General features: G+C 37.9%; 1 protein-coding gene across 1 annotated transcript in view; it reads left to right on the top strand.

Moving 5' to 3' along the window:
- The window catches only part of LOC126412095 (dmX-like protein 2), a 370,418-nt gene extending 349,226 nt beyond the window's left edge, over positions 1 to 21,192 (top strand). The window contains exons 57-58 of the mRNA XM_050081514.1: positions 11,504 to 11,721; positions 18,382 to 21,192. Coding sequence (XP_049937471.1) covers positions 11,504 to 11,721; positions 18,382 to 18,582 — 419 coding nt within the window. The 3' untranslated portion in view covers positions 18,583 to 21,192. The remainder of the gene's footprint in view (positions 1 to 11,503; positions 11,722 to 18,381) is intronic.
- The last annotated feature ends 3,620 nt before the right edge of the window (positions 21,193 to 24,812 follow it).

Here is a 24,812-nt window from a genome sequence, read left to right as displayed (position 1 = left end):
TTTGACCACTGGGCACGAGAGAAATTACGGGACAATGACAGGTTTTTTGTACGCGTTCTATTTAGCGACGAAGTGTCATTTACCAACAGCGGTAATGTAAACCGGCACAATATGCTCTATTGGGCAACGGAAAACCCACGATGGCTGCGACAAGTGGAACGTCAGCGACCTTGGCGGGTTATTGTATGGTGCGGCATTGCGGGAGGAAGGATAATTGGCCCCCATTTTATCGATGGCAGTCTAAATGGTGCAATGTATTCTGATTTCCTACGTAATGTTCTACCGATGTTACTACAAGATGTTTCATTGCATGACAGAATGGCCATGTACTTCCAACATGATCGATGTCCGCCACATAGCTCGCATGTGGTTGAAGCGGTATTGAATAGCATATATCATGACAGGTGTATTGGTCGTCGAAGCACCATACCATGTTCACCGGATCTGACGTCCCCTGATTTCTTTCTGTGGGGAAAGTTGGAGGATATTTGCTATCGTGATCCACCGACAATGCCTGACAACATGCGTCAGCGCATTGTCAATGCATGTGCGAACATTACGGAAGGCGAACTACTCGCTGATGAGAGGAATGTCGTTACACGTATTGCCAAATGCATTGAGGTTGACGGACATCAATTTGAGCATTTATTGCATTAATGTGGTATTTACAGGTAATCACGCTGTAACAGCATGCGCTCTCAGAAATGATAAGTTCACAAAGGTGCATGTATCACATTGGAACAACCGAAATAAATTGTTCAAACATACCTACGTTCTGTATTTTAATTTTAAAAACCTACCTGATACCAACTGTTCGTCTAAAATTGTGAGCCATATGTTTGTGACTATTACAGCGCCATTTATCACAAAGCAAAAAAAGTGGTCCAACTAAAACATTCATATTTCTACTACACGAATATGTAATAAAAATGGGGGTTCCTATTTTAAAAAACGCAGTTGATATCTGTTTGACCTATGGCAGCGCCATCTAGCGGGCCAACCATAGCGCCATCTTGTTTCCCCCTTCAAGCTAGACAAGTTTCGTTCTTTGTAGTTTTTTTCATTTGATGCTTATTTCGTGAGATATCTGGCCCGGTCATGATCAATTGACCACCCTGTACAAATATGGTTTTTCAGGAGGAATAGTAAACATTTTAGGTGATGGCAATATAGACTTAATTCAAATAAAACATTACACATTACATTTGTCCAATTTGTAAACTGTTACAGAAATACAGCTGTTACAATGTAAACTTGCAGAAAGTATTAATCAATATTCGTAATCCCAATGATCAATTCATCTCTTAAGCTTGCTTTTTCTTTGTAGACTTCACATATCAGTCATCTCCAAAGACAAAAATCTAAAGTGGTAAGATCAGAGTACCTTAGTGGCTAAAAATACTTAGCCATTTCTGCCAATCCACCTTCCAGGGATAGTTAAGTTTAGATAATGTGACAAATTGTACGGGGACCTCATCATACTGGAAGAACATACCCATCCTATCAAGGATAGAAGCTGTGCATATGTGATGTTCACCGCATTCTTGTATGTTGAACACCAAAACTACTACTTCCAAAACCTTACCCCCATCAAAGACAGTAATTATAATGCTGACAAAAGTAGTTCATTCATATTGTACATTCTTTCAATCTTTTTCAAAGGTTTCAATAGTAGTAGTAATAATACTACTATTACTAATAATAATAATAATAACAAAAAATAATAATAATAAGCAAATGTAATTTTTAACAACAATTTTCAAAATTAATAATTATATAAAGACATATAATAATTTCACATTAATTCTAAATTAATATCATTTGAGTGTGATCACTATATATATATATATAAAAACAAAGATGATGTGACTTACCAAATGAAAGTGCTGGCAGGTCGACAGACACACAAACAAACACAAACATACACACAAAATTCAAGCTTTCGCAACAAACTGTTGCCTCATCAGGAAAGAGGGAAGGAGAGGGAAAGACGAAAGGATGTGGGTTTTAAGGGAGAGGGTAAGGAGTCATTCCAATCCCGGGAGCGGAAAGACTTACCTTAGGGGGAAAAAAGGACGGGTATACACTCGCACACACACACACATATCCATCCACACATATACAGACACAAGCAGACATATTTAAAGACAAAGTCTGCTTGTGTCTGTATATGTGTGGATGGATATGTGTGTGTGTGTGCGAGTGTATACCCGTCCTTTTTTCCCCCTAAGGTAAGTCTTTCCGCTCCCGGGATTGGAATGACTCCTTACCCTCTCCCTTAAAACCCACATCCTTTCGTCTTTCCCTCTCCTTCCCTCTTTCCTGATGAGGCAACAGTTTGTTGCGAAAGCTTGAATTTTGTGTGTATGTTTGTGTTTGTTTGTGTGTCTGTCGACCTGCCAGCACTTTCATTTGGTAAGTCACATCATCTTTGTTTTTAGATATATATTTCCTACGTGGAATGTTTCCCTCTATTATAACCATATATATATATATATATATATATATATATATATATATATGTTTCCATATATATATGTTTCCATATATATATATATGGAAACATTCCACGTGGGAAAAATATATCTAAAAAGAAAGATGATGAAACTTACCAAACAAAAGCGCTGGCAGGTCGATAGACACACAAACAAACACAAACATACACACAAAATTCAAGCTTTCGCAACAAACTGTTGCCTCATCAGGAAAGAGGGAGGAGAGGGGAAGACGAAAGGAAGTGGGTTTTAAGGGAGAGGGTAAGGAGTCATTCCAGTCCCGGGATTTGTGTGTGTCTATCGACCTGCCAGCGCTTTTGTTTGGTAAGTTTCATCATCTTTCTTTTTAGATATATTTTTCCCACGTGGAATGTTTCCCTCTATATATATATATATATATATATATATATATATATATATATATATATATATATAAATATATATATATATATATATATATATAAAAACAAAGATGAGGTGACTTGCCGAACGGGAGCGCTGGCAGGTCGATAGACACACAAACATACACACAAAATTCAAGCTTTCGCAACAAACTGTTGCCTCGTCAGGAAAGAGGGAGGAGAGGGGAAGACGAAGGGAAGTGGGTTTTTGGGGGAGAGGGTGGGGAGTCGTTCCAATCCCGGGAGCGGAAGGACTTGCCTTGGGGGGAGGGAGGGACGGGTATGCACTCGCACACACGCGCATGTCCATCCACACATACAGATGGCTTGTATCTGTATGTGTTGATGGATATGTGCGTGTGTGCGAGTGTATACCTGTCCTTTTTTCCCCCTAAGGTAAGTCTTTCCGCTCCCGGGACTGGAATGACTCCTTACCCTCTCCCTTAAAACCCACTTCCTTTCATCTTCCCCTCTCCTCCCTCTTTCCTGATGAGGCAACAGTTTGTTGCGAAAGCTTGAATTTTGTGTGTATGTTTGTGTTTGTTTGTGTGTCTATCGACCTGCCAGCGCTTTTGTTTGGTAAGTTTCATCATCTTTCTTTATATATATATATATATATATATATATATATATATATATATATATATATATATATATATATATATATATATGGTATTACAGAAAGGTACGGTCAAACTTTCAGGAAACATTCCTCACACACAAAGAAAGAAAATATGTTATGTGGACTTGTGTCCGGAAACGCTTACTTTCCATGTTAGAGCTCATTTTATTACTTCTCTTCAAATCACATTAATCATGGAATGGAAACACACAGCAACTGAACGTACCATCGTGACTTCAAACACTTTGTTACAGGAAATGTTCAAAATGTCCTCCGTTAGCGAGGATACATGCATCCACCCTCCATTGCATGGAATCCCTGATGCACTGATGCAGCCCTGGAGAATGGTGTATTGTATCACAGCCGTCCACAATATGAGCACGAAGAGTCTCTACATTTGGTACCGGGGCTGCGTAGACAAGAGCTTTCAAATGCACCCATAAATGAAAGTCAAGAGGGTTGAGGTCAGGAGAGCGTGGAGGCCATGGAATTGGTCCGCCTCTACCAATCCATCGGTCACCGAATCTGTTGTGGAGAAGCGTACGAACACTTCGACTGAAATGTGCAGGAGCTCCATCGTGCATGAACCACATGTTGTATCGTACTTGTAAAGGCACATGTTCTAGCAGCACAGGTAGAGTATCCCCTATGAAATCATGATAACGTGCTCCATTGAACGTAGGTGGAAGAACATGGGGCCCAATCAAGACATCACCAACAATGCCTGCCCAATCGTTCACAGAAAATCTGTGCTGATGACGTGATTGCACAATTGCGTGCGGATTCTCATCAGCCCACACATGTTGATTGTAAAATTTCCAATTTGATCACATTGGAATGAAGCCTAATCCGTAAAGAGAACATTTGCACTGAAATGAGGATTGACACATTGTTGGATGAACCATTCGCAGAAGTGTACCCGTGGAGGCCAATCAGCTGCTGATAGTGCCTGCACAAGCTGTACATGGTATGGAAACAACTGGTTTTCCCGTAGCACTCTCCATACAGTGACGTGGTCAACGTTACCTTCTACAGCAGCAACTTCTCTGACGCTGACATTAGGGTTATCGTCAACTGCACGAAGACTTGCCTCATCTATTGCAGGTGTCCTCATCATTCTAGGTCTTCCCCAGTCACGAGTCATAGGCTGGAATGTTCTGTGCTCCCTAAGACGCCGATCAATTGCTTCGTACGTGTTCCTGTCGGGACACCTTCGTGGAAATCTGTCTCGATACAAACGTACCACGCCACGGCTATTGCCCCGTGCTAATCCATACATCAAATGGGCATCTGCTAACTCCGCATTTATAAACATTGCACTGACTGCAAAACCACGTTCGTGATGAACACTAACCTGTTGATGCTACGTACTGCTGTGCTTGATGCTAGTACTGTAGAGCAATGAGTCGCATGTCAACGCAAGCACCGAAGTCAACATTACCTTTCTTCAATTGGGTCAACTGGTGGTGAATCGAGGAAGTACAGTACATACTGACGAAACTAAAATGAGCTCTAACATGGAAATTAAGCATTTCCGGACACATGACCACATAACATCATTTCTTTATTTGTGTGTGAGAGATGTTTCCTGAAAAAATATATTTAAAACAAAGATGTTCTTTCGTATGGTAAGTCACATCATCTTTGTTTTTTTTATATATATATATATATATATATATATATATATATATATATATATATAGATATATATATATATAAAGATGAGGTGACTTACCGAACGAAAGCGCTGGCAGGTCGATAGAAACACAAACAAACACATACATACACACAAAATTCTACCTTTCGCAACCAATGGTTGCTTCGTCAGGAAAGAGGGAAGGAGAGGCAAAGACGAAAGGATGTGGGTTTTAAGGGATGTGCGGATGGATATGTGTGTGTGTGCGATTGTATACCTGCCCTTTTTTCCCCCTAAGGTAAGTCTTTCCGCTCCCGGGATTGGAATGACTCCTTACCCTCTCCATTAAAACCCACATCCTTTCGTCTTTCCCTCTCCTTCCCTCTTTCCTGACAAAGCAACCATTGGTTGCGAAAGCTAGAATTTTGTGTGTATGTATGTGTTTCTATCGACCTGCCAGCGCTTTCGTATGGTAAGTCACATCATCTTTGTTTTTATATATATATATATCATCATTTTCAGGGAAAAAATGCAGTCAAGAGAACACTGTGCAAGTAAGTTTAAACTGTGGATATGTGAGGCTACGCCAGTCGAGAGCTATAATATGGCATTTGTAGAATATATATATATATATATATATATATATATATATATATATATATATATATATATATAAAAAACAAAGATGATGTGACTTACCAAACCAAAGCGCTGGCACGTCGATAGACACACAAATATACACACAAAATTCTAGCTTTCGCAACCAACGGTTGCTTCGTCAGGAAAGAGGGAGGGAGAGGGAAAGACGAAAGGATGTGGGTTTTAAGGGAGAGGGTAAGGAGTCATTCCAATCCCGGGAGCGGAAAGACTTACCTTAGGGGGAAAAAAGGACAGGTATACACGCGCGCGCACACACACCAACACATATCCATTGAAAACTCTTTGCGTTTACAAATGTCTGCTTGTGACTGTGTGTGTGTGTGTGTGTGTGTGTGTGTGTGTGTGTGTGTGGGCGCACGCGCGCGAGTGTATACCTGTCCTTTTTTCCCCCTAAGGTAAGTCTTTCCCCTCCCGGGATTGGAATGACTCCTTACCCTCTCCCTTAAAACCCACATCCACAGCGGAAAGACTTACCTTAGGGGGAAATAGGGACAGGTATACACTGGCGCGCGCTCGTGCGCGCGCACACACACACACACACACACACACACACACACACACACACATCCACACATATACAGACACAAGCAGTCATATTTAAATATGTCTGCTTGTGTCTGTATATGTGTGGATGGATATGTGTAATATATATATATGAATTTTATATTGATACATATGTGAATTTTATATAAATAATATTCAGGTTACAAATGTAGATGTAAAAAATTAATTGTGTGTGGCGTACATTAATCTATCAGGTCATGTATGAAACTAGTGCTTCTTTTTGTTTAGTAGAGAGGGAAAGTGTAGCATTGACCAATTTGATTACAGTGTGGCATCTTCAACAAACTCAGTATTTTGACAGGTGGACACATCATCATTTTCAGGGAAAAAATGCAGTCAAGAGAACACTGTGCAAGTAAGTTTAAACTGTGGATATGTGGGGCTACGCCAGTCGAGAGCTATTATATGGCATTTGTAGAAAGACATCACATACATTGCAGACAACTGTAGTCCAATTAAAATTGCTTGATTGTTGACATCTGTCACTTGCCGCTAATATTTGTCACATCCACTGCCAGTTACCACTCAGTTATACACAACGTACAAACATGGCAGGTCACTTCACAAATGTTGTTAATGTGCAACACGGAGCAATATGGGAAGTGTCCCCCACGAGATGTGACGGAGTTACTCTATCAATAGCTAATTTTGAGTGACCGATGACTGAACTGCGGCAGATGACAGGTATTATAGCCCTGAATTTAAACTCGTGTCCTAAACTAACCACAACCTTGGGATGTGCAATGTATCTGAGAAAACAGCATCAACAGTCTCCAGCAGAACTAAAATCGTGATTGTTTTGTTCATGGAATTTAAGGTTAAACTCTACAAGCAAATGGAAAACAGAAAAATTTCACCACACAGCAAAATTTCAGTTTTAGCAGTAAAAATAAACTTTAATTTCTCAGTGCCATTAGTTACCTGAAACCATCCTCACAACTGGCTATACAGAATGTCACGTTACCAAGCGATGGGCAGTCCTGGATGCTCTTGGTTGTAGACTGTAGGTGGTACAAGCAGATTCCAAACAGAAAAACACGATAGGAAGAAAAATAAGAGCAAATAGTCAATATGGTGCTGAAAATGATAAGGCAAAGTATTGGAAATAAAAAAATACTTTTAAACCAGTTAATTGATTAAAAATTATCATTAAAGTCTTCCGATTAAATTTACAAAGTGTACAACTTTGCTTCTACCATTTGCCGATATGTGGCAACAATGGTAAGTAGTGGTTGAAAGAATGTCAGGCAGTTAGCTTGGACCTGGGTCAACATAACCTCATTCAAACATTAGTCGATTTGTGTCTGCATCATAAAGTTGTTCTTGATTGAAAATGTCAGTTTACAAGCCTAATTCTTGTCATTTGCAGGAGGTGTTAATGTTTTGTTTCAATATGAATAAAACAGCGGCTGAGCCTCATCAAATGCTCTCAAGTATGTATGGTAAGGACGCTATTAGTGAAAGAATGTGTCGTGAGTGGTTTCAACGCTTCAAGAACAGTGATTGTAACGTCGTAGACTGGCATAGTGGTGGAAGAGAGAAAGTTTTTGAAGATGCAGAATTGGAGACATTTCTGAGTGAAGACTCACATCAAACTCAAGAAGAATTGGTATGATTAGTGTGAGTGACACAGCAAGCCATTTCAAAATGTCTCAAGGTTATGAGCATGACTCAGAAAGAAGGAACTTTGGTCCCTTGTGAGCTGGAACCAAGAGACCTTGAACAGCATTTGTGTGTTTGTGAACAGTTGCTTCAGAGGCAAAAACGGAAGGGATTTCTGCATTGCTTTGTGACCAGGGACAAAAAATGGGTACATTACGATAACTCTAAATGCAAAAAATCATGGGGATATCTCGACCATGCTTCCACATCCACGTCCAAACCGAATATTCATGGCTCCAAGGTCAAGCTCTGCATTTGGCGGGTCCAGCTCGGCGTCGTGTACTATGAGGTGTTAAAACCAAGTGAAACAATCACAGGTGCTCGTTATTGAACACAATGTGTTCGAGCAGAGCATTAAAAAACAAACGGTCGCAATACCGTGAGAGGCACGAAAAAATGATTTTGCAGCACGACAAAGCTTGACCCCACATTGCAAAAGAGGTCAAAGCATACTTGGAAATGTTAAAATGGGAAGCCCTACCCCCATCCGCCATATTCTCCAGACATTACTCCCTTCTGACTATCACTTGTTTAGATCAATGGAGCATGGCCTGGCTGACCAACACTTCTGATCTCACGAAGAAGTCACAAATTGGATCGCTTCAATTTTTTTGGCGCGGGATTCGTACACTGCTCAAAAGATGGGGGAAAGTAGTGACCAGTGATGGAAAATACTTTAAATGATACATGTGTAACCAACTTGTTTCATTAAAGTCTCAAATGTTGGGGAAAAAAGAATGGAAGCAAAGTTGTACACCTTGTAGAAAAATAAAAAAAGTTCACTGCACTTGATGAGATGTGAACGTTTGTCCTTCTACACATCAAGTTTATATGCCATGCAATTACACTGCTAAAAACAGTTGAATTTATGAAGCTGGTGTCCCAATCACAATAATTGACAGCCTTCACACAATGTTGTACGGAGCTTATCTAATGTAATAACTGTACAAATGATGCTGAATCATGTCTTGCGTGGAAGGATCCAGTAGTGTTTGGTTAGTTCTATGTATTAAGTGTGTATATTCATTAGTACATTGTGTGTGTGTGGGGGGGGGGGGGGGGGGGGGGGGAGGGGAGGGGAGTGTTGGAGTGGTCATCATGTATGGTGAAATACGTAATGAAAGGGCCAGACCCAGGATCCAAGAAGCAAACACATTCAGAAAGAAACATAGACAAAGCTTTGGAAGTCAATTAATTGTTGCGGCAGTTCAGCAGTAGTGAACAGTTCGGGCATGACATTGAGCACTCTGGAAGAAACCAGCTGCAATGCATAAAATGTCAACTACCAAGTAATTTTAATCGCACTGTAGAGTCAGCACACAGCCAAAGATAATTAACATAATCAACATCTGATGTTATCAATAGTGAATATTAATTATAAGCAGGAGAGTGAGCACTAAATGTGTCCTTTTGTTGTTTGACCAGGTAGAGAATAGGGTTCCAAGCAGAATTCGAGCAAAAACTTCTGCCTACTTCCTTAGTGAAACTATCTAAATAGCTAAAAATGCACGTCAGAATCTCTGTGTTATATTCCATAGAATAATCAATACTAAGCCAATGTTATGCTTAGCAGATTTGCTAGAATGTGTAAGCACATGTGGCACTTGCACTCCATATGTTGGTACTCCATGGTTGTGACTGTGTGACCAATGAATGTCATGCCACAACTGCAAGGGATGCAGCAGATGCCCTCCTTATACAAACCAAGGTTGTCCTTTACTGGCCCTAATGTTAGATGGTGATTGAAAAACACACTTTACACCATGTTTCTACATAATATGACCAACCATGATGGAATGCTATCTGCATTAGCAAAAAGTCCTTTTATGGTGCCATGTTATTTTTATTACTCGCCTGATTCATAGTTGATTGATAGCACGATGTGTGTCTGATCTATGTTTTGCTATAACCATTCTTGTGAAAGAAGAGTCTGAGATTATGTGGGCACTATGAAGCAAGGTATGAAGCACACCTCCATGCTGAGCCAGTTGGTGACAACTTTCAGCCTGAAGACGCAAATGCTCATTTTTGTTTGTGTAATGGCACCACTTGTTTGCAGTATTGATTGCATTGTTTTTCTGCATTGCTTACTGTGGTTAACTCTTGTAGCCCCATCTACGCAGGGTTTAAATTTTCTTGCACAGTGCTCTCTCATTGCATTTGTGTTTTGAAAACCTGTCAAAACATCTGCAGTTGTCAAAGATCTCACCTGACTGTTTTCTAGTAAGTTGTTTAAATATTTTATAAGCCAGAAGAAACACAGGTTTCACTAAGAATGTTATTTACAGACAGCTGTTAACAGAGTTGAGCTGCATTCAGTACTCTGCTACTTTTGTAATCAGTACTCAATTACTTTTGAAAGAATGAATATTAGAAAGATTTGGTAGTAATTAGTATGATGTGGTTTGTTACCTTTTTGTGTAGAGGCGTAACATCTGTCGTGTTTAAGTATGAGAGGAAACAACCATTAGCAAATACCCACTTTATCTGTGAATCCAAGGAATATGCTCTTATATCCATAATATTTTTTTTAACACAAAAGCAAATAGACCATAAATGTCCTTTGATTTTGAATGACTTAAGTGTTATTGTTGTAGTGTTGCTTACTTAAGCATTTTCCATTTAAAGGTATGAAATGCATCTTTAGAATTTTGTAGGAAGCTATTAGCATCATTTGATTTTTGTTGTCATATTTGTGTTTTTATTCAACTGTGCCAAAGTCACTGACATCACAAGCAGTAGTTAAGGTTTAGTCAATTACCTTTCTCCCCCGCTCCCCCCCCCCCCCCCCCCCCCCAACAAAAAAATCTGTGTGTGTGTGTGTGTGTGTGTGTGTTTCATCCTAATATTCTTAGTTCCACAATTTTCTTCAGCTTCCATTTCTCTTAAACCATCTTAATTCTCACTGTGTACTTCTACACTCTCTGGAGCTCAGTGCCTACCAGATACTGTCTTTGATCTGCTATTATGATGCCTCTCCCGTTGTCTTTCTCCCCCTTTATCACAACAGATTGGTTCCTTTCAGCCTTATGTCTGAGTGATCTGCCTCTCCTTTCTACCCTTCTCCAACCTACCACTTTCTTTCATATCTGAGGAGGGAACAAACAGTTCCAAAAGCTGGGACACCTTTTTGTCTCTCTCTCAGCAATACTTTGAATTTCTCTTTCTGAAGGTAAGTGTGGCCACCCATTCTGTATCTTTGTAATTTTATAGTTTCCTTAATTGAAGTTTCCCTTTAATACATACTCACTGATTTACTCACCATAGTGTTAATGTGATTACTTTTGTACCCTCATTTTAGTTTATTGGTTACATTATTGTTTTCAAGTTGTATGTGTGTTCTTTGAGTTGCTATAAAGTTAGTTGAAACTATTTTCTGTTTGTGTTTCATACTCCTCTAAACATCTTTGCTGTATTGCTTACAATTCAGTGTACTACTGTACATAAAAGAATTTTGTTGCAGCATTTTCCATTCATGATCAAGGAGCCTCAAGTCTTGTCTATGCACCACAACACCAGTTAATTATTTCTGCTGGAAAGAAGGGTGATGTAGCCATTCTGGATGTTCGACAGCGACAAGTGAGACATCGTTTTGTAGCCCATGAATCGCCCATAAAGTGCCTTGCAATTGATCCCAGTGAAGAGTTTTTTGTGACTGGTTCAGCAGATGGAGACATTAAGGTTAGCTGTTGCAGTAAACATATTGTTGCTAATGTTGCAGAGTACTCATTTGTAAATAAGACTGTCCTCTCCTCCTCCCACCCCACCCCCCTCTCTCTTCTTCCCTCCTATTTTTCATGTCGTGTCTACTGAGGGTGCTGCAAAGGCAAATAGCCAGTCTTCAAAAACTAAAGCAAACATTTGTTAAACCATGTTGCTATTGTTGATGAAGACTAAGGAACTCCGTGTACACCAACATACAGAAATAGTTGCAACGATGCATTGACTTCAAAAGAAGACCATGTTTGTAACTTTTTTAAAATGCATACTTGTAAGGTTCAGATAATAAGTGACATTCTTCATTGTATTCATAAGATTTTTTTTATTTGCTCTCCATTATTGATGACTGTTGTAATTGTTTTAGTCAGCTTAGTGCAACCTACTACATACAGTGATTGTAATATGTATTCAGATAGCTTAAATATTACAGCTTCTGTAGGATGAGAGTCACATTGAAGCTAACAAGCAAATATGTGGCAGCAAATGAGAATTCTCTCTGATGTAAATGCTAGGCACACAGGCACAAACAGCATACAGTTGTACGCAGTTCACATTCACATTTGTTTGCTTGTGTTCTGTTGGTTTTCAGTTTTCCAGTGAACCATCCAAGGGATGTTCTATGTTAACTCACCTAGGCCTCGCTGCTCGACCACCACAGATTTCTAGAATGGCATTTTCACTCTGCAGCATAGTATGCGTTGATATGAAACCTCTTAGCGGATTAAAACTGTGTGCTAGGCCAAGACTCAAACTCGAGACCTTTGGCTTTCACCACAAATTTCAACATATTTTACGTGAACATACACACATGTCCCCAATGAACATTGGAAAGTTTAATATTCATCGAAGCAATACTGGCCAAGATACAGTCACTTGTTTGACTCCATGAATGATTTTGCACAGTGCAAGCATGAACTTCTGGTGACTTTGAGCTGTTATATTTTGGGTAATATTTTGTTGAAAGAACTGGAACTTGGCAGTCTTGTACAACAGTGTGTTCTCTTAAGACTAACAAGGAAAAAAATGTACTAGCCACATTCGGCCAAAAATTTTAGACATTATCTCCCGAAAAAACCGGTTCCTGAAAAAACCTGGAAGTTTGGCTTCATATAACCCAGGGACTAAAGTGTCGAAGAGTGTGAAACTTGGCATGCAGTAACCTGACTAGTCAAAGTTCTCAAATATAAAGTTTCTTTGTGCACCACTTTACAACACTAAATAAAGTAAGTGCAGAGACAAAGATTATGTAAAAATGAAAAAAATTTGGAATTTTTGACATGATTCTGAAAATGACTGTTCTGTAAAATTCTCCAAATTTGGCTTTTTATAAATACTGTGGTTTTAACTGTCTAAAAAGACTGTTTGATTACCAAACACAGACTAACAATGCTAGATAATTTGAATCAAATTTTGGTGCGAATAGCGCATCATGAAGAAATGTTAACTTTGGATTCTTATGTCTCATATAGTAAACGCATGCTGAAAATGACACTTAATACGCAATAGCTCAGTGGCACAAGGATGTGGAATACAAAATTTCATTCACTTATTATTTTCCAATAATCTGCAAATTCATCAGAAGTATGACAATTGTTATGAGACAGTGAAAATAGTAAATATTCGACACTTTTTTTTAAAATACCATTTTCTGTCTCAGGATCAAAACCTCTCTCATTCGAAACAAGGTGTTTTAAGCTGACCTGCCCCCACCCCCCACCCCCCCTCCTCCATCCCAAACAGTGGGTAAAATTCCATTTGGGCTAACAATGTTACATAAATCGAGGCAAACTAAGTGGAAAACTTGCACTGTGAATAAAGTTTTCACTTTAGTTTCTTATATCTCATTGATTCAAGGCTTGACAAAAATGAAGCTTTGTACACAACAACTTAGTAACATAAGGTTTTCATTGTAAAATATTCATGTACTGCTTTCTAAATTTCTACAAAATCATGTCAAACATGATTTTTGTAAAATTACAAAAATAGACCAAATTCAGTTTTCTTTTAGAAAATCTGTGTTTTCCATAATTGATTTGATACTAATCATAGTTGGAAAGAGCATACTGTCATGCATTCAAAATACAATAGTGTTCGATTTTCCAATGTGCACCAACAGTACCTGAAAATGAAGGATGAATTTGAGGGAATGTACCACAACAAAATGCTATGTTGCAACAACCTGTTGCCCATGTTTTATTACATGTGGTTTTTATTTTGAAACTGACAAGTAATGTCGCACTATATTGCATCGGCCCATGGTGAAATTCCCACTACTGGTTTGAGACCGTGAAACGGCAACTTCATCACCATAGGGGTCATACCCAATAGCTGTGGAATACCAGCCACAGGCGAGGCGGGTGGGTAGTACTTATCTGCTTACAAAGTAATACACTAAGTACCTTTATTTTTGATTCTCAAATCCATAGGAGTATGTCGTGTAGGTGGCAAGCAAAAAGTAATATCACTTATGATTTTAAACTTCTCAACATTGCAGTTACATTGTTCAAAATTTTTGAGCCACTTTCTGCTGTTTGTTTTCTGGAAATTGATACTGTCAGTAAGATAACAATTTTAAATGAACAGAGAATGTGGAAATCGGCTGTTGTTTTGGAACCTAATAAGCATCCTGGCTTTCGAGCCAATAAAATAAATGAGCTGGACCTTGAGGATGAATATATTTTATCAGTGCATATATCAATAATGTTGCAATGTTGAGAATTTAAAATAAAAATTGAAATTACTATTTGCTTGCTGCCTGTGACCTACAGATTTGATGACTGGAGATAACATACTGAGCAAATGGCTTTGTGAGCAGACAGGTACCACCACAAGCCTTTAGAACCTAAATTAAGAAACTGAGCTATGTGCTTGGGGACCTTAAGGAAGAAACCCATCCATGGCTGGTATTGCACAGTTATCGGGCTTGACGTCTGTGGCAATGGAGTTACTAGTTCCTGTTCTTGAACCAGTAGTGACAATGTCACCATGGATCAGTGCAATATAGTGAGATATTGCTGTCAGTTTAAAAATAAAAAACACATGCAACGAAACACGGGCAACAGGTTGCTGCATTGAAGCCTATTGCCTTGGGCCTGCTCAAAATTCTCTCTCATTTTCAGGTATTGTAAGCACCCACTGGAAAATCTGAATGCTTGAAACATGCTCTTTACAAATGTGATTAGTCTGAAGTCAGTTATGGAAAACATATTTTCTAAAAGCAAATTGAATGTGATATATTTTTGTACTTTTATTAAAAACAAGCTTGAGCTGGTTTTGTAGAAATTTAGAGATAAGAATGTAAATAATTTATTATATTGGAAACACGTTACTAAGTTGTTGTTGTCCAAAATTTTATGTTTATTATGACTTCAGACAATGACATACAAAAAGCCAAAGTGAAAACTTTATTCACAGTACAATTTTTCCACCTAGATTGCCTCAATTCAAGTAGCACTGTTATCCCATGTTGGAAATTTTACCCATTTTTCTGGGGGGTGAGGGGTCTTAAAATTCATTATTTCAAATGAGAGTGGTTTTTAAGGTTTGATAGAAAACACCAAGAGTAAAAAAGTGTCAAATATATACTATTTTTACCTTCTTGCAGAAATAACCATGTTTTAAATGAATTTGCAGACTTCTGGAAAATAGTAGATGAATGAAATTTTGTATTCCATGTCCTTGTACTACCAAATACTGTGTATTAAGTTTCATGTTCAGCGTTTGTGTAGTTTACTCAATTAGATATAAGAATCCAAAGTTAACATTTTTTGCATGCCGTGATTTTCATGCCCAGATTTGATTCAAATTATCTAGCATTGTTTGTCCATGTTGGATAATCAAATACAGTTAAAACTGTGGTATTTATAGTGAACCCAGTGTGGAGAGTTTTACAGAACACAGTTCTTTGCAAAATCATGTTGAAAATTCCACATTTTTTACTTTTTTTACTCAATTTTAACCTTTGCATTTAATTTATTTAGTGTTGGAAAGTGGTAAACAAAGAAACTTTATATTTGAGAACCTAGTCTTGTTAGGTTACTACGTACCTAGTTTCACGTTCTTCATACCTTTAGTCCCCGAGATATATGAAGCCAAACTTCAAAATTTTTTCGCAATTTTGTCTACAGTTTTCTGGCTGAATATAGCTCATAAAATTCTTTTCATTGTTAGTCACAAGAGAACACATGCAGTTGTACAAGATGGCCAAATTTCATTTCTTTCAACAAAATGTTGTCCAAAATATAACAGCTCAAAGCCGCCAGAAATCCATGCTGACTCTGTGCAAAATCACTTATGAAGTCAAACAAGTGACTATATCTCAACCACTATTGCTTCCGTGAATGTTAAACTTCACCAATGTTCATTGGGGTCATGTGCGACAGATCACAAACAACTTTGTCAGAATCTTGGTGGCTGAGCAGGAAAATGTTCCAAAATGAGGCGATTTGAGATGGAATGACTCGCAAGGAAGTTTGCATGCCATTTACTTCAGCACTAGCTTCAGTGACAGACAGAGTGCACTGATTTTGATACATCATGTTGTTTTTCAACTGTGAACTGTTTGTTGTTGCTGTTCGTATTGAGTGATAAATGAGCAACGGAGTGGCTGGAAAACATCATATTATTAAAGAGTATAGATCCCATATGTGCCTGTAGGGTCATAGAGATCCATAGCAAGAAAATGCACAAAAAATATGCTTGGTAGTAAATTACCAAATTGCCAAAAATGCCAACAGAGGATGTGAAGAAGAAAATGATCTCTCTGCTGTATTATTTTAGGTGAGAAATGTGTACATTGCTTCCCTAATAGGCTGGTCTTTTGTATAATTTTGCATTACGTTGAATTACTCATTTTTATTGACAATATTTTCCTTACACTTATCCCAATAAAATCCATGAGTTTTTAATGTATGGCCCTACATACTTCCCGTATTATTGTGGAAACAGATGCAGTTGGTAAACAAAATAGATAATTGAGGCTAGCGTAACAGTGCAGCATTAGTGCTAGCATCTCTCCTGTGGATAAGGCTCATCAGTAATCTATTTCATGTGTTGACATCTGCGGTGCAGTTGCATCTAGAAGAAAGCAAAAATCATCTCCCGACATACGAGCAAAATTTTTGAAATAGAGCATGTGATGATTGCAGCAGCAAATTGCTAATCACAATCAAACCACCAGTTTTACCACACCTGCACAAAAATTCAGATACCTGCATTTTTTTGTGTATATGCTTACGTGCTTTCATGACCACCAGTGTGCCCCCCGTACAAAATTAACAAAGTTGTAAGCTTCTGTTCTCCAGGTGGTGGTTGTACACCAGTTAGCACACTTGACTTGCATTTGGGGGACAACGTTTCAAATCTGGGTCCGGCCATCCTGATTTAGCTTAAATTTATTGATTTCCCTGAATCACTCCAGGCAAATGGTAGAAAAGTTCCTTTGAAAGAGCATGGCTGATTTCCTTCCCCATCCTCAAAACATTCAAAGCTTTTCTTCCATCCCTAATGACCTCGATGGGACGTTAAGCCCCAGTCTTCTTTCTTTCCGTGGTGCTGTACTTCAAATCGACAACTTTAGTGGCCAAAAAATAAATACCAAGCATATGCTTTGATATTCATTCCCTTGTGTGTTCTCCTCTGTTTGTTCAGTGTAAATGCTTATTCACAGGTACATGTCAGCATTGGTGTGCACTAGCGACTTCCCTGTCCTTTGTCTGCGAATGCGTATTCGCTTTGTAACTTCTCATTTCTTTTTTATTATTAGAACAACATTTGCGCTTACCTGTTATCTTTCAAGCATATGTAAACTGTCCGTAACTTCAGCAACAATAAGAAGTGTGATGTAGTTTAACACTCATTACCTATTATTGAGATCCATTAGCAGCTAAAAAGTACCATCCTCTTTACATTAAACAGTGTGCTTTCATTCTGTATCAACACAGACCAAGAATTCTGAAAGGAACCATGTCATGTGAAAACATAAATCATTTTCTTTTGCTATTGGCTTTAGTTCCTAGAGGAAGATGTAAGCAGATACACAGACTGGAAATCTGTCACACTCATATTACAAGAGTAAAGTCCCTGTACTTACCTGAAGATGAACTTGGAAACAAACAGAAAAATATTCATGTATGTCCGAGGGGAGGACTGATGCTCAGATCATCTTCCAGTGGTAAAACATGAATCACATGCATAATAGCACATCAGTGAACTATGCATGGATAATCTGCAGGCCAGATAATCAGGACCTTGCTGTACTTTATTTCAGTTGTTATTAAGGAAGATGGTTTTAGCACATTCCCATGCCAGTTTTTACTCTTTCTCTAGAGAGTACATCAGCATCCCCACATTATTAGTTAGCTTTTTCCTACTTTCATACACATAGCTCCCCCCCCCCCCCCCCAACCCCCTCTCCCCCATATCTACCTAAAACTGTGTATTGATGGACTGTCATTCAAAGCACTCTCAAAGTTCTGTCCTAAAGCATAACCATCTTCACTATGTACTCCTGATCAACCAGTATACAATAAGTGCTTATAGATAATTCAGTGTAACATTCTAATTTAAATACTTTTATCTCAGTGCAAATTTTACTATTCTCACCACCAATAAATGTTTCAGGTGTGGGCGTTATCAGTCCATAATCTGCTCTATTCATTTCCTGGTGAACATGCACGGTCAAGTTTCTTCAAGAATATAGGACAAGGTGTTACACAGCTACATGTTGATGGAGCAAGTCGTTTGTTTTCATGTGGTGCAGATGGCTCAATGAAAGTGCGCCAGCTGCCAGAGAGAGAAGCTGCTGTACATACTTTGTACTAGTTTGCTTTTCATTAGTGGGTGACTTAAATTTCGGCTGTGCTTCAAATTCTATAAAATGCATCTTACATTTGTACTGTTTCTTTGAAAACTTAGCAGTGTGACATGTGCATATAAAATGTTAATCTGCTGTGTGTTTCATTGTTGCTCCCGCATCAGTGTTCAAGAATGAGGCTGGCATGTAAGATTAGTGCTAAACTTGGGCAAAATGGATGTGTTTGTCCGTATTAAGTGGACTAGCATACATATTATTCATGTTCTTATGATAATTCGTGTGCTGTAATGGACTTTCAGTGACTATCTTATTTCAGAATTATTTATAAAACAACATGATATGATTGTGTTGTGGACAAGACTGTTTTACTTTGAATGTCTTATGCCTTAACATTAATGGGACTGCATTCCTTTTTGTAAGTTGTACTTGATGTTAGACTGTTTGAGCCAAGACATGTATTTCTGTACTAAAGTTTTCTAAACAGGGTCACCACTTGTGAATTTATTTAATTTCGGTATTGATTGAGATCTGTGAGCAATAGAATATATATTTTTAGCAACAGTATTTTGCCCCCATACATAAACTGTAGTGATATTATAAGAAAGTGGGTTCATGTTGTGTCTCCCAGGCAGCAGGGAAGTATCCCAAAATATTTGCACTGTATGAATATATCCTCTAGTGACATGAACAATAAAATCAAGTGTTCACATTTTGTGGGCACAACTGTTCTATTTACATATGATGACAAAAGAGGTAATCATCTCTTTTGTTTAAACATTGATTCTTATAATATTGCTACTTAGTTTGATTCTATTATTGCAAGTGAGAGGAATGTGGAAATAGGCTAACTGAGCTTTATGCAAGTGCATCAATAAAGTGCTGTGACAGGAAATTCTCAGTATATTATTGCAAGGCGTAGTTCAGTTGGTAGCCTTAAATTCAATAACCAGAAAATGTGATTAAAGGTACAATAATTTTTACTCCAAAGGTCTAGTCCTGTATGATACTTCACTAGAGAAACACTAATTGTTCATCATGTGCGGGATATGAACAATTCCTGAGATTGTGTAGATAAATACTTTATCTAGTAGTATGTGTCCATGCCCAGTTATTGTATATACACATTGTAAAATGCGCTGTATCAAAGACATAATCAGTGTAAATATTCCTCTTCCATTTTGACATCTGATATTTTATTCTGTAGATATTAGTAACTGTAAATCTCCCATAATCCTTCTGGTTTGTTGATCAGTATTCCAATTTAGTAATACAGTTTTAGTACTTTAAGTTGTTTGAAATGTGCAGATTTTATTAAGTGAAGTTTGTGGATTTCATTAGTATTTTGTTACCTAAATGTACATCCAATTATATTATATAGACAAGGAAGCAGATTGACAACAAGAGAGAATATTTTTTTAGTATGTTTAAAATAGATTTTTCCCACTTTGGGAAACAGGATTTTGGTTCTATACTGATTCTTTCTGCCTTTATATTGTTTTTAAAAAGAGAATATTCTTGTTAGAATAGTTCCCTTCTATAAGCCAGGATGATAATGCCGTGATCTATACATTTTTTTAAAAAAAAATGAATTATTGTTGTGTTTGAGCCAATAAACAGCATTCCATTCCACTTATCTAAAGAGCTCCAACTCTGTTACTGTTATCTCAAACTAACGGACAACTAAAAGAATGTTAAATGTTGCTGAATTGTGCACTCTACGTACACTTAAAATAGCCCCATTTAAAAGCTGTAACTAGAAAGAACGTAGTTATCTCTGTTCCTGCAAGCCATTGAACTTTATCCTACGTTATGTTATTACACATTGTTAATTTTTTTAATTTAAGTATACTAGGAAGTGTTCATAAACAAGAGTCCATATGGTTCCTCTTCTTGTAAAAGAATACTTTTTGCTTCCACTGTTGTTGAGCGATAGCTACATTATATTTCTCTGAATGTGTGAACCATTGTGTTTTGCAGCTTTTACACAAAAAAAACTTTTACATAAATGCTTGTCAGTTGTTACAAAAATTATAAAATAGTATCTGTGATAATTGTTATCTGATTGTTATTGATTTTATACTTGAGAAGCATTTTTAAATACAACGTTAAAGTCTTATCATATTATTTGCATTTACTTTCAAGTTACCTTTTTTCTTTTTAGATAACTCTCTGTGATCTTTAGTACTCTCCATGTGAAATAAATTGTACATCACAGAAAGTTGACATGTGTGTATTAGGATCATGTAAATACTGCTATAAGGGTGCTAAGAACCTATTCATATGTGATGATAAAGGGTGCATCTGTTTTGGAAATACTGTAGATAGTTTTTCATTCATTCCTTCCCCTCAAAGCTACAAGGCAAAACTGCCTTCCAAGTGCTTTTTATTATTTATTTGTTTATTGTTCCAACATTTCCATCTGTCTTACATTTTTTTTTTCTACGCCAACTGGAAGTTTTTGTTCTGCTTCCCTCTAGGATGCAAATTACATATTTCTTTCAATAGCACACAGGGTGGGTCTTCTTCGCTGTGGTTTGTAGGCACCAAATATCTATATCCCCCCCCCCTCTCTCTCTCTCTCTCTCTCTCTCTCTCTCTCTCTCTCTCTCTCTCTCTCTCTCTCTGTCTCTCTCTGTCTCTCTCCCCCCCCCCCCTTGCCCCCCCCCCCCCCACACACACACACACACACACACACACACAAAGTCCTTACCTGCAATCTGTGATTCTTTCATTAGCTGTGTGTACCTAAAGCTATCTTCATGAGGCTCAGAAAAACCTTCAGCTTTGAAATGTAATATGACAGTTTGATTAAATTTTCTTTGTATTTTTTTTAAACAGTAAAGAAGTTGGAAACAAGTGCTTACATAAGACACCTGATGCCTTTAGAACATATTGTTAATGTGTATGTTGCTCTATTGGAAGAGAAAATTTGTTGAGCAGTAGAGACTTAAGTTTGTTGGCCTATTATTTATTGGTCTGAAAAGGAGAGTAGTCTGTGTAAATTAAACTAACCATTGTTGAAAATGTTATTTGAATACCGAGAGTTCGAATTTTCTATATATATATAAATGTGTGTGTGTATATATATATTTATGTATGTGTGTATACTCAAGTTTCTTGATAATATATTATCTTCAAGATGTAATATTGAGTTAATTATTGTTGGTCCTTTAATGAATATATTCTGGTAAACATGATTTGCATTTTGTATTTTGTTTGTTTTATTCTATCATCTGTGACATTCAGCACTTTGCTGTCATCGTAGCTGGTTGATTTTGAGCCCCACTAACTGTAAGCTTAGATCTGTGATGATTGTGAGCCTACATAATACATCAGCAATACAGATTCATCATCTCTTTGTGTTGGAGGCCTCAAACTTCACAGACAAGTAGATAAATGCTGTTTCACATGGAATAAGCAATTTTCCAAATTCCGTAACAAAGAACTTGTTGGGTTTATGCCTGTCATCAATGGTGGCTTTAAAAAGCAGATAGGTCAGGACTTATTGAGAATTGTTACTTTTAAATTACAGATCATGGCAGCATTAATGTGGCCAATATAGAATACCTGGTGTTGAATAATCAGTGAACATGTTGTTCTAATCCACAATAATGATTGCCCATACAACTGTCCATAACACATTTTCTGCGGGTGTTACACTGGGTTATGGTTGAGCATCCATTCTATAATGATGATGCTCACACAACTTTTCACAGATCTGAAGAAATTTCTGTTATTGGTAACATTTCCCAGTGCCAAAAAGGTGTGGATGGCTTCACACACTGGTTATAATACTAGATAGCGAACTACTACGACACAGCAATACAAAAGTTTATACCGATGTATGAAACGTATCTTAGTCCTGATGCTGATACTGGTGAGAAGTATCTCAGCCATAATTGTATATCTTCCACTATATGCTTCAGACCACTTCATTTTCTGTATTTTTTCAATCCTGGGTAAACGTAATTTCTGGATAACTCTACTACCCTTAACACATATTGTATGATGTCACAATAGATGCATCTATGGCAAACTGCTTTTGTAGACTATGTAACAACTATTTATCTTTAATAACAACTAACAAATTTCATGTAATTTACTAAATTAGATGGACTCACACTCGCAAAAGAGTGGAATCCAAATCTTCATATGACCATCCAGATTTAGATTTTCTATGCTTCCCACAAATTGCTTAAGAAAATATCGCTTCAGTTCCTGTGAAAACGATATATCCAATTTCCTTCTCCACCCTTGGCCTATCCAGGTCTGTGTAGCACCGTTTCTGCAGTTTCAACACTAATATATATGTCTTGATATTTTTTTTTTTCCGTGGACATCAGAACATCATTTGTGTCCTTCAGGCATTTTACCTTGTGTCATAGATGAAAAAGTTCAAGTTCCGTTTTAAAGACTGAACATCGATTTCTGGGTACGAAGGTACCACATCATATCCTATCTCCTCTGACAGCACTTTTTTCAAGGAAACCTGTTGCTTCATGTCAGATTGGTCAAGTATTTGTTATCTAAGGCCTCTGGCAGCCATATCAATGAGTTCAGCATATCCTTAACTGTAAAGTTCTTCAAGTGACATAAATGCATGTGGATTTGTGCCACATCTCCTACAATCTTACAGCAAACCCAAGCAGATTCATGCTTATCTACCCCACTTCATCACCACTTTTATTCATACCAACAAAGTTCATGAAAACTTGGAATATTGTCTTTTTAGTGAATAATGTGAGTGGATTTGATTTAGTGGCACAGTGACACTCATGTCTGAAACTTAATATTATTTAGATAGGACCATAAATAAGCTTCAGAAATGTGTACATTGCACCTAATAAGAACATAAACAACCATTAAGGGAAAGTCTTTTTTTATGGTTGTGTCTTATTAAATTTTCCTTCATAACTCAAATAATCACTACTGGTTCGAGATTAATGCAGCTTTGATGTGACAATGTCTTGTTCCACTTCAAGTATATAAAAAAAAAAGTTGTGACATGGGAATTTACCTGTCCAGCATCCGCTATTTACAGCAATCTGTAATTCACTGGCAATATTCTTATATCATTTTTTTAAACACTTCCACTATATGTTTTATAGGATTGTGTTACTCTAACCCAAAACAAGAAGTTCTAGTTGATACACAAAAACAATACATTGTTAAAGATTTTAATTCATTTCATCCCAAACAGATGTCCTGCACAAAGGCCCATAGCCATGTAGGTGACACAGGCTACGTCCCTCTTCTTTCCACCTCAATTTAAAAAAATAAAAATAAAAAACAGCAGTTGATCAGATTTTTACATAAAATAAAAACAAAAACTGACGTCTTAAAATTTTACATGTTTTGTTATTTAAGCATAGTACTGTGATGCTGCACATTGGCTTCTCTGATCCTGACGGCTTCTCAACAGCCAGTGAAGATGGCTTGATTATGCTGAGATCCCTTGACAATGAACAGTTTTAATGGATATTCTTACATGATTAATACATTCAGTTCCATGATCTACTCCAATTCAAATTACTTTGTGATTGCATTGGCAGGGTGCGGGAGGGGTGGTCAGTGTTGGTGTGCAACCAGCTTCCCTCTCCCTCTCCCTCTCCCTCTCTCTCTCTCTCTCTCTCTCTCTCTCTCTCTCTCTCTCTCTCTCTCTCTCTCTCCCCCCCCCCTCCCTCCCTCCCTCCCTCCCTCCCCCCTTTCTCTCCCCCCCCCCCTGTATGCGCAGGCTAATCTGAGGAACTACTGTAGGGAATTTAGGAACTTTAATAGTTAGAGCGATTAATGAAGAAGGTTGTGTGTAGATTAAAGTGTAACCATTTTGTTTAAATGACAGATTTAAGTCCAACGAGCTGCGAAAACAATGCCTTCACCATCCGGCAGAACTCTTCGGAAATACAGCAATAGGCAGTACAACATGCCATGTCAAAACAGACAGTGTGTGGTGGCAAACACTTTCAGCCTGTTGTCTGTACATCAAAGGAAGACCAGTGCTTGCACACATTTACTCAATGTGGGCCCCCCAAGGGGCTCACAGCTCCTTGATGAGTAACTGCTTGGTTACCATGGGGCCCCAGCCCGTGCAGCACCGCTTCTCTTTCAGTGCTGCTTGTCTCCTCTTCTTCTGTCCTTTTCCCCTGTTTTGGGGAGATGTCTCGTGCCTCCATAGGCTCTTCAAGTTCATTTGCATTGGTTTACTTATACGTCTCTCCTCTCTTGTACTGCTCTTACC

Source organism: Schistocerca serialis, chromosome 7, assembly GCF_023864345.2.
Source record: "Schistocerca serialis cubense isolate TAMUIC-IGC-003099 chromosome 7, iqSchSeri2.2, whole genome shotgun sequence".
NCBI lineage: Eukaryota > Metazoa > Arthropoda > Insecta > Orthoptera > Acrididae > Schistocerca > Schistocerca serialis.
Note: the sequence above shows the minus strand (reverse complement) of the source record. Positions and strands in the feature narration are given on the sequence as shown.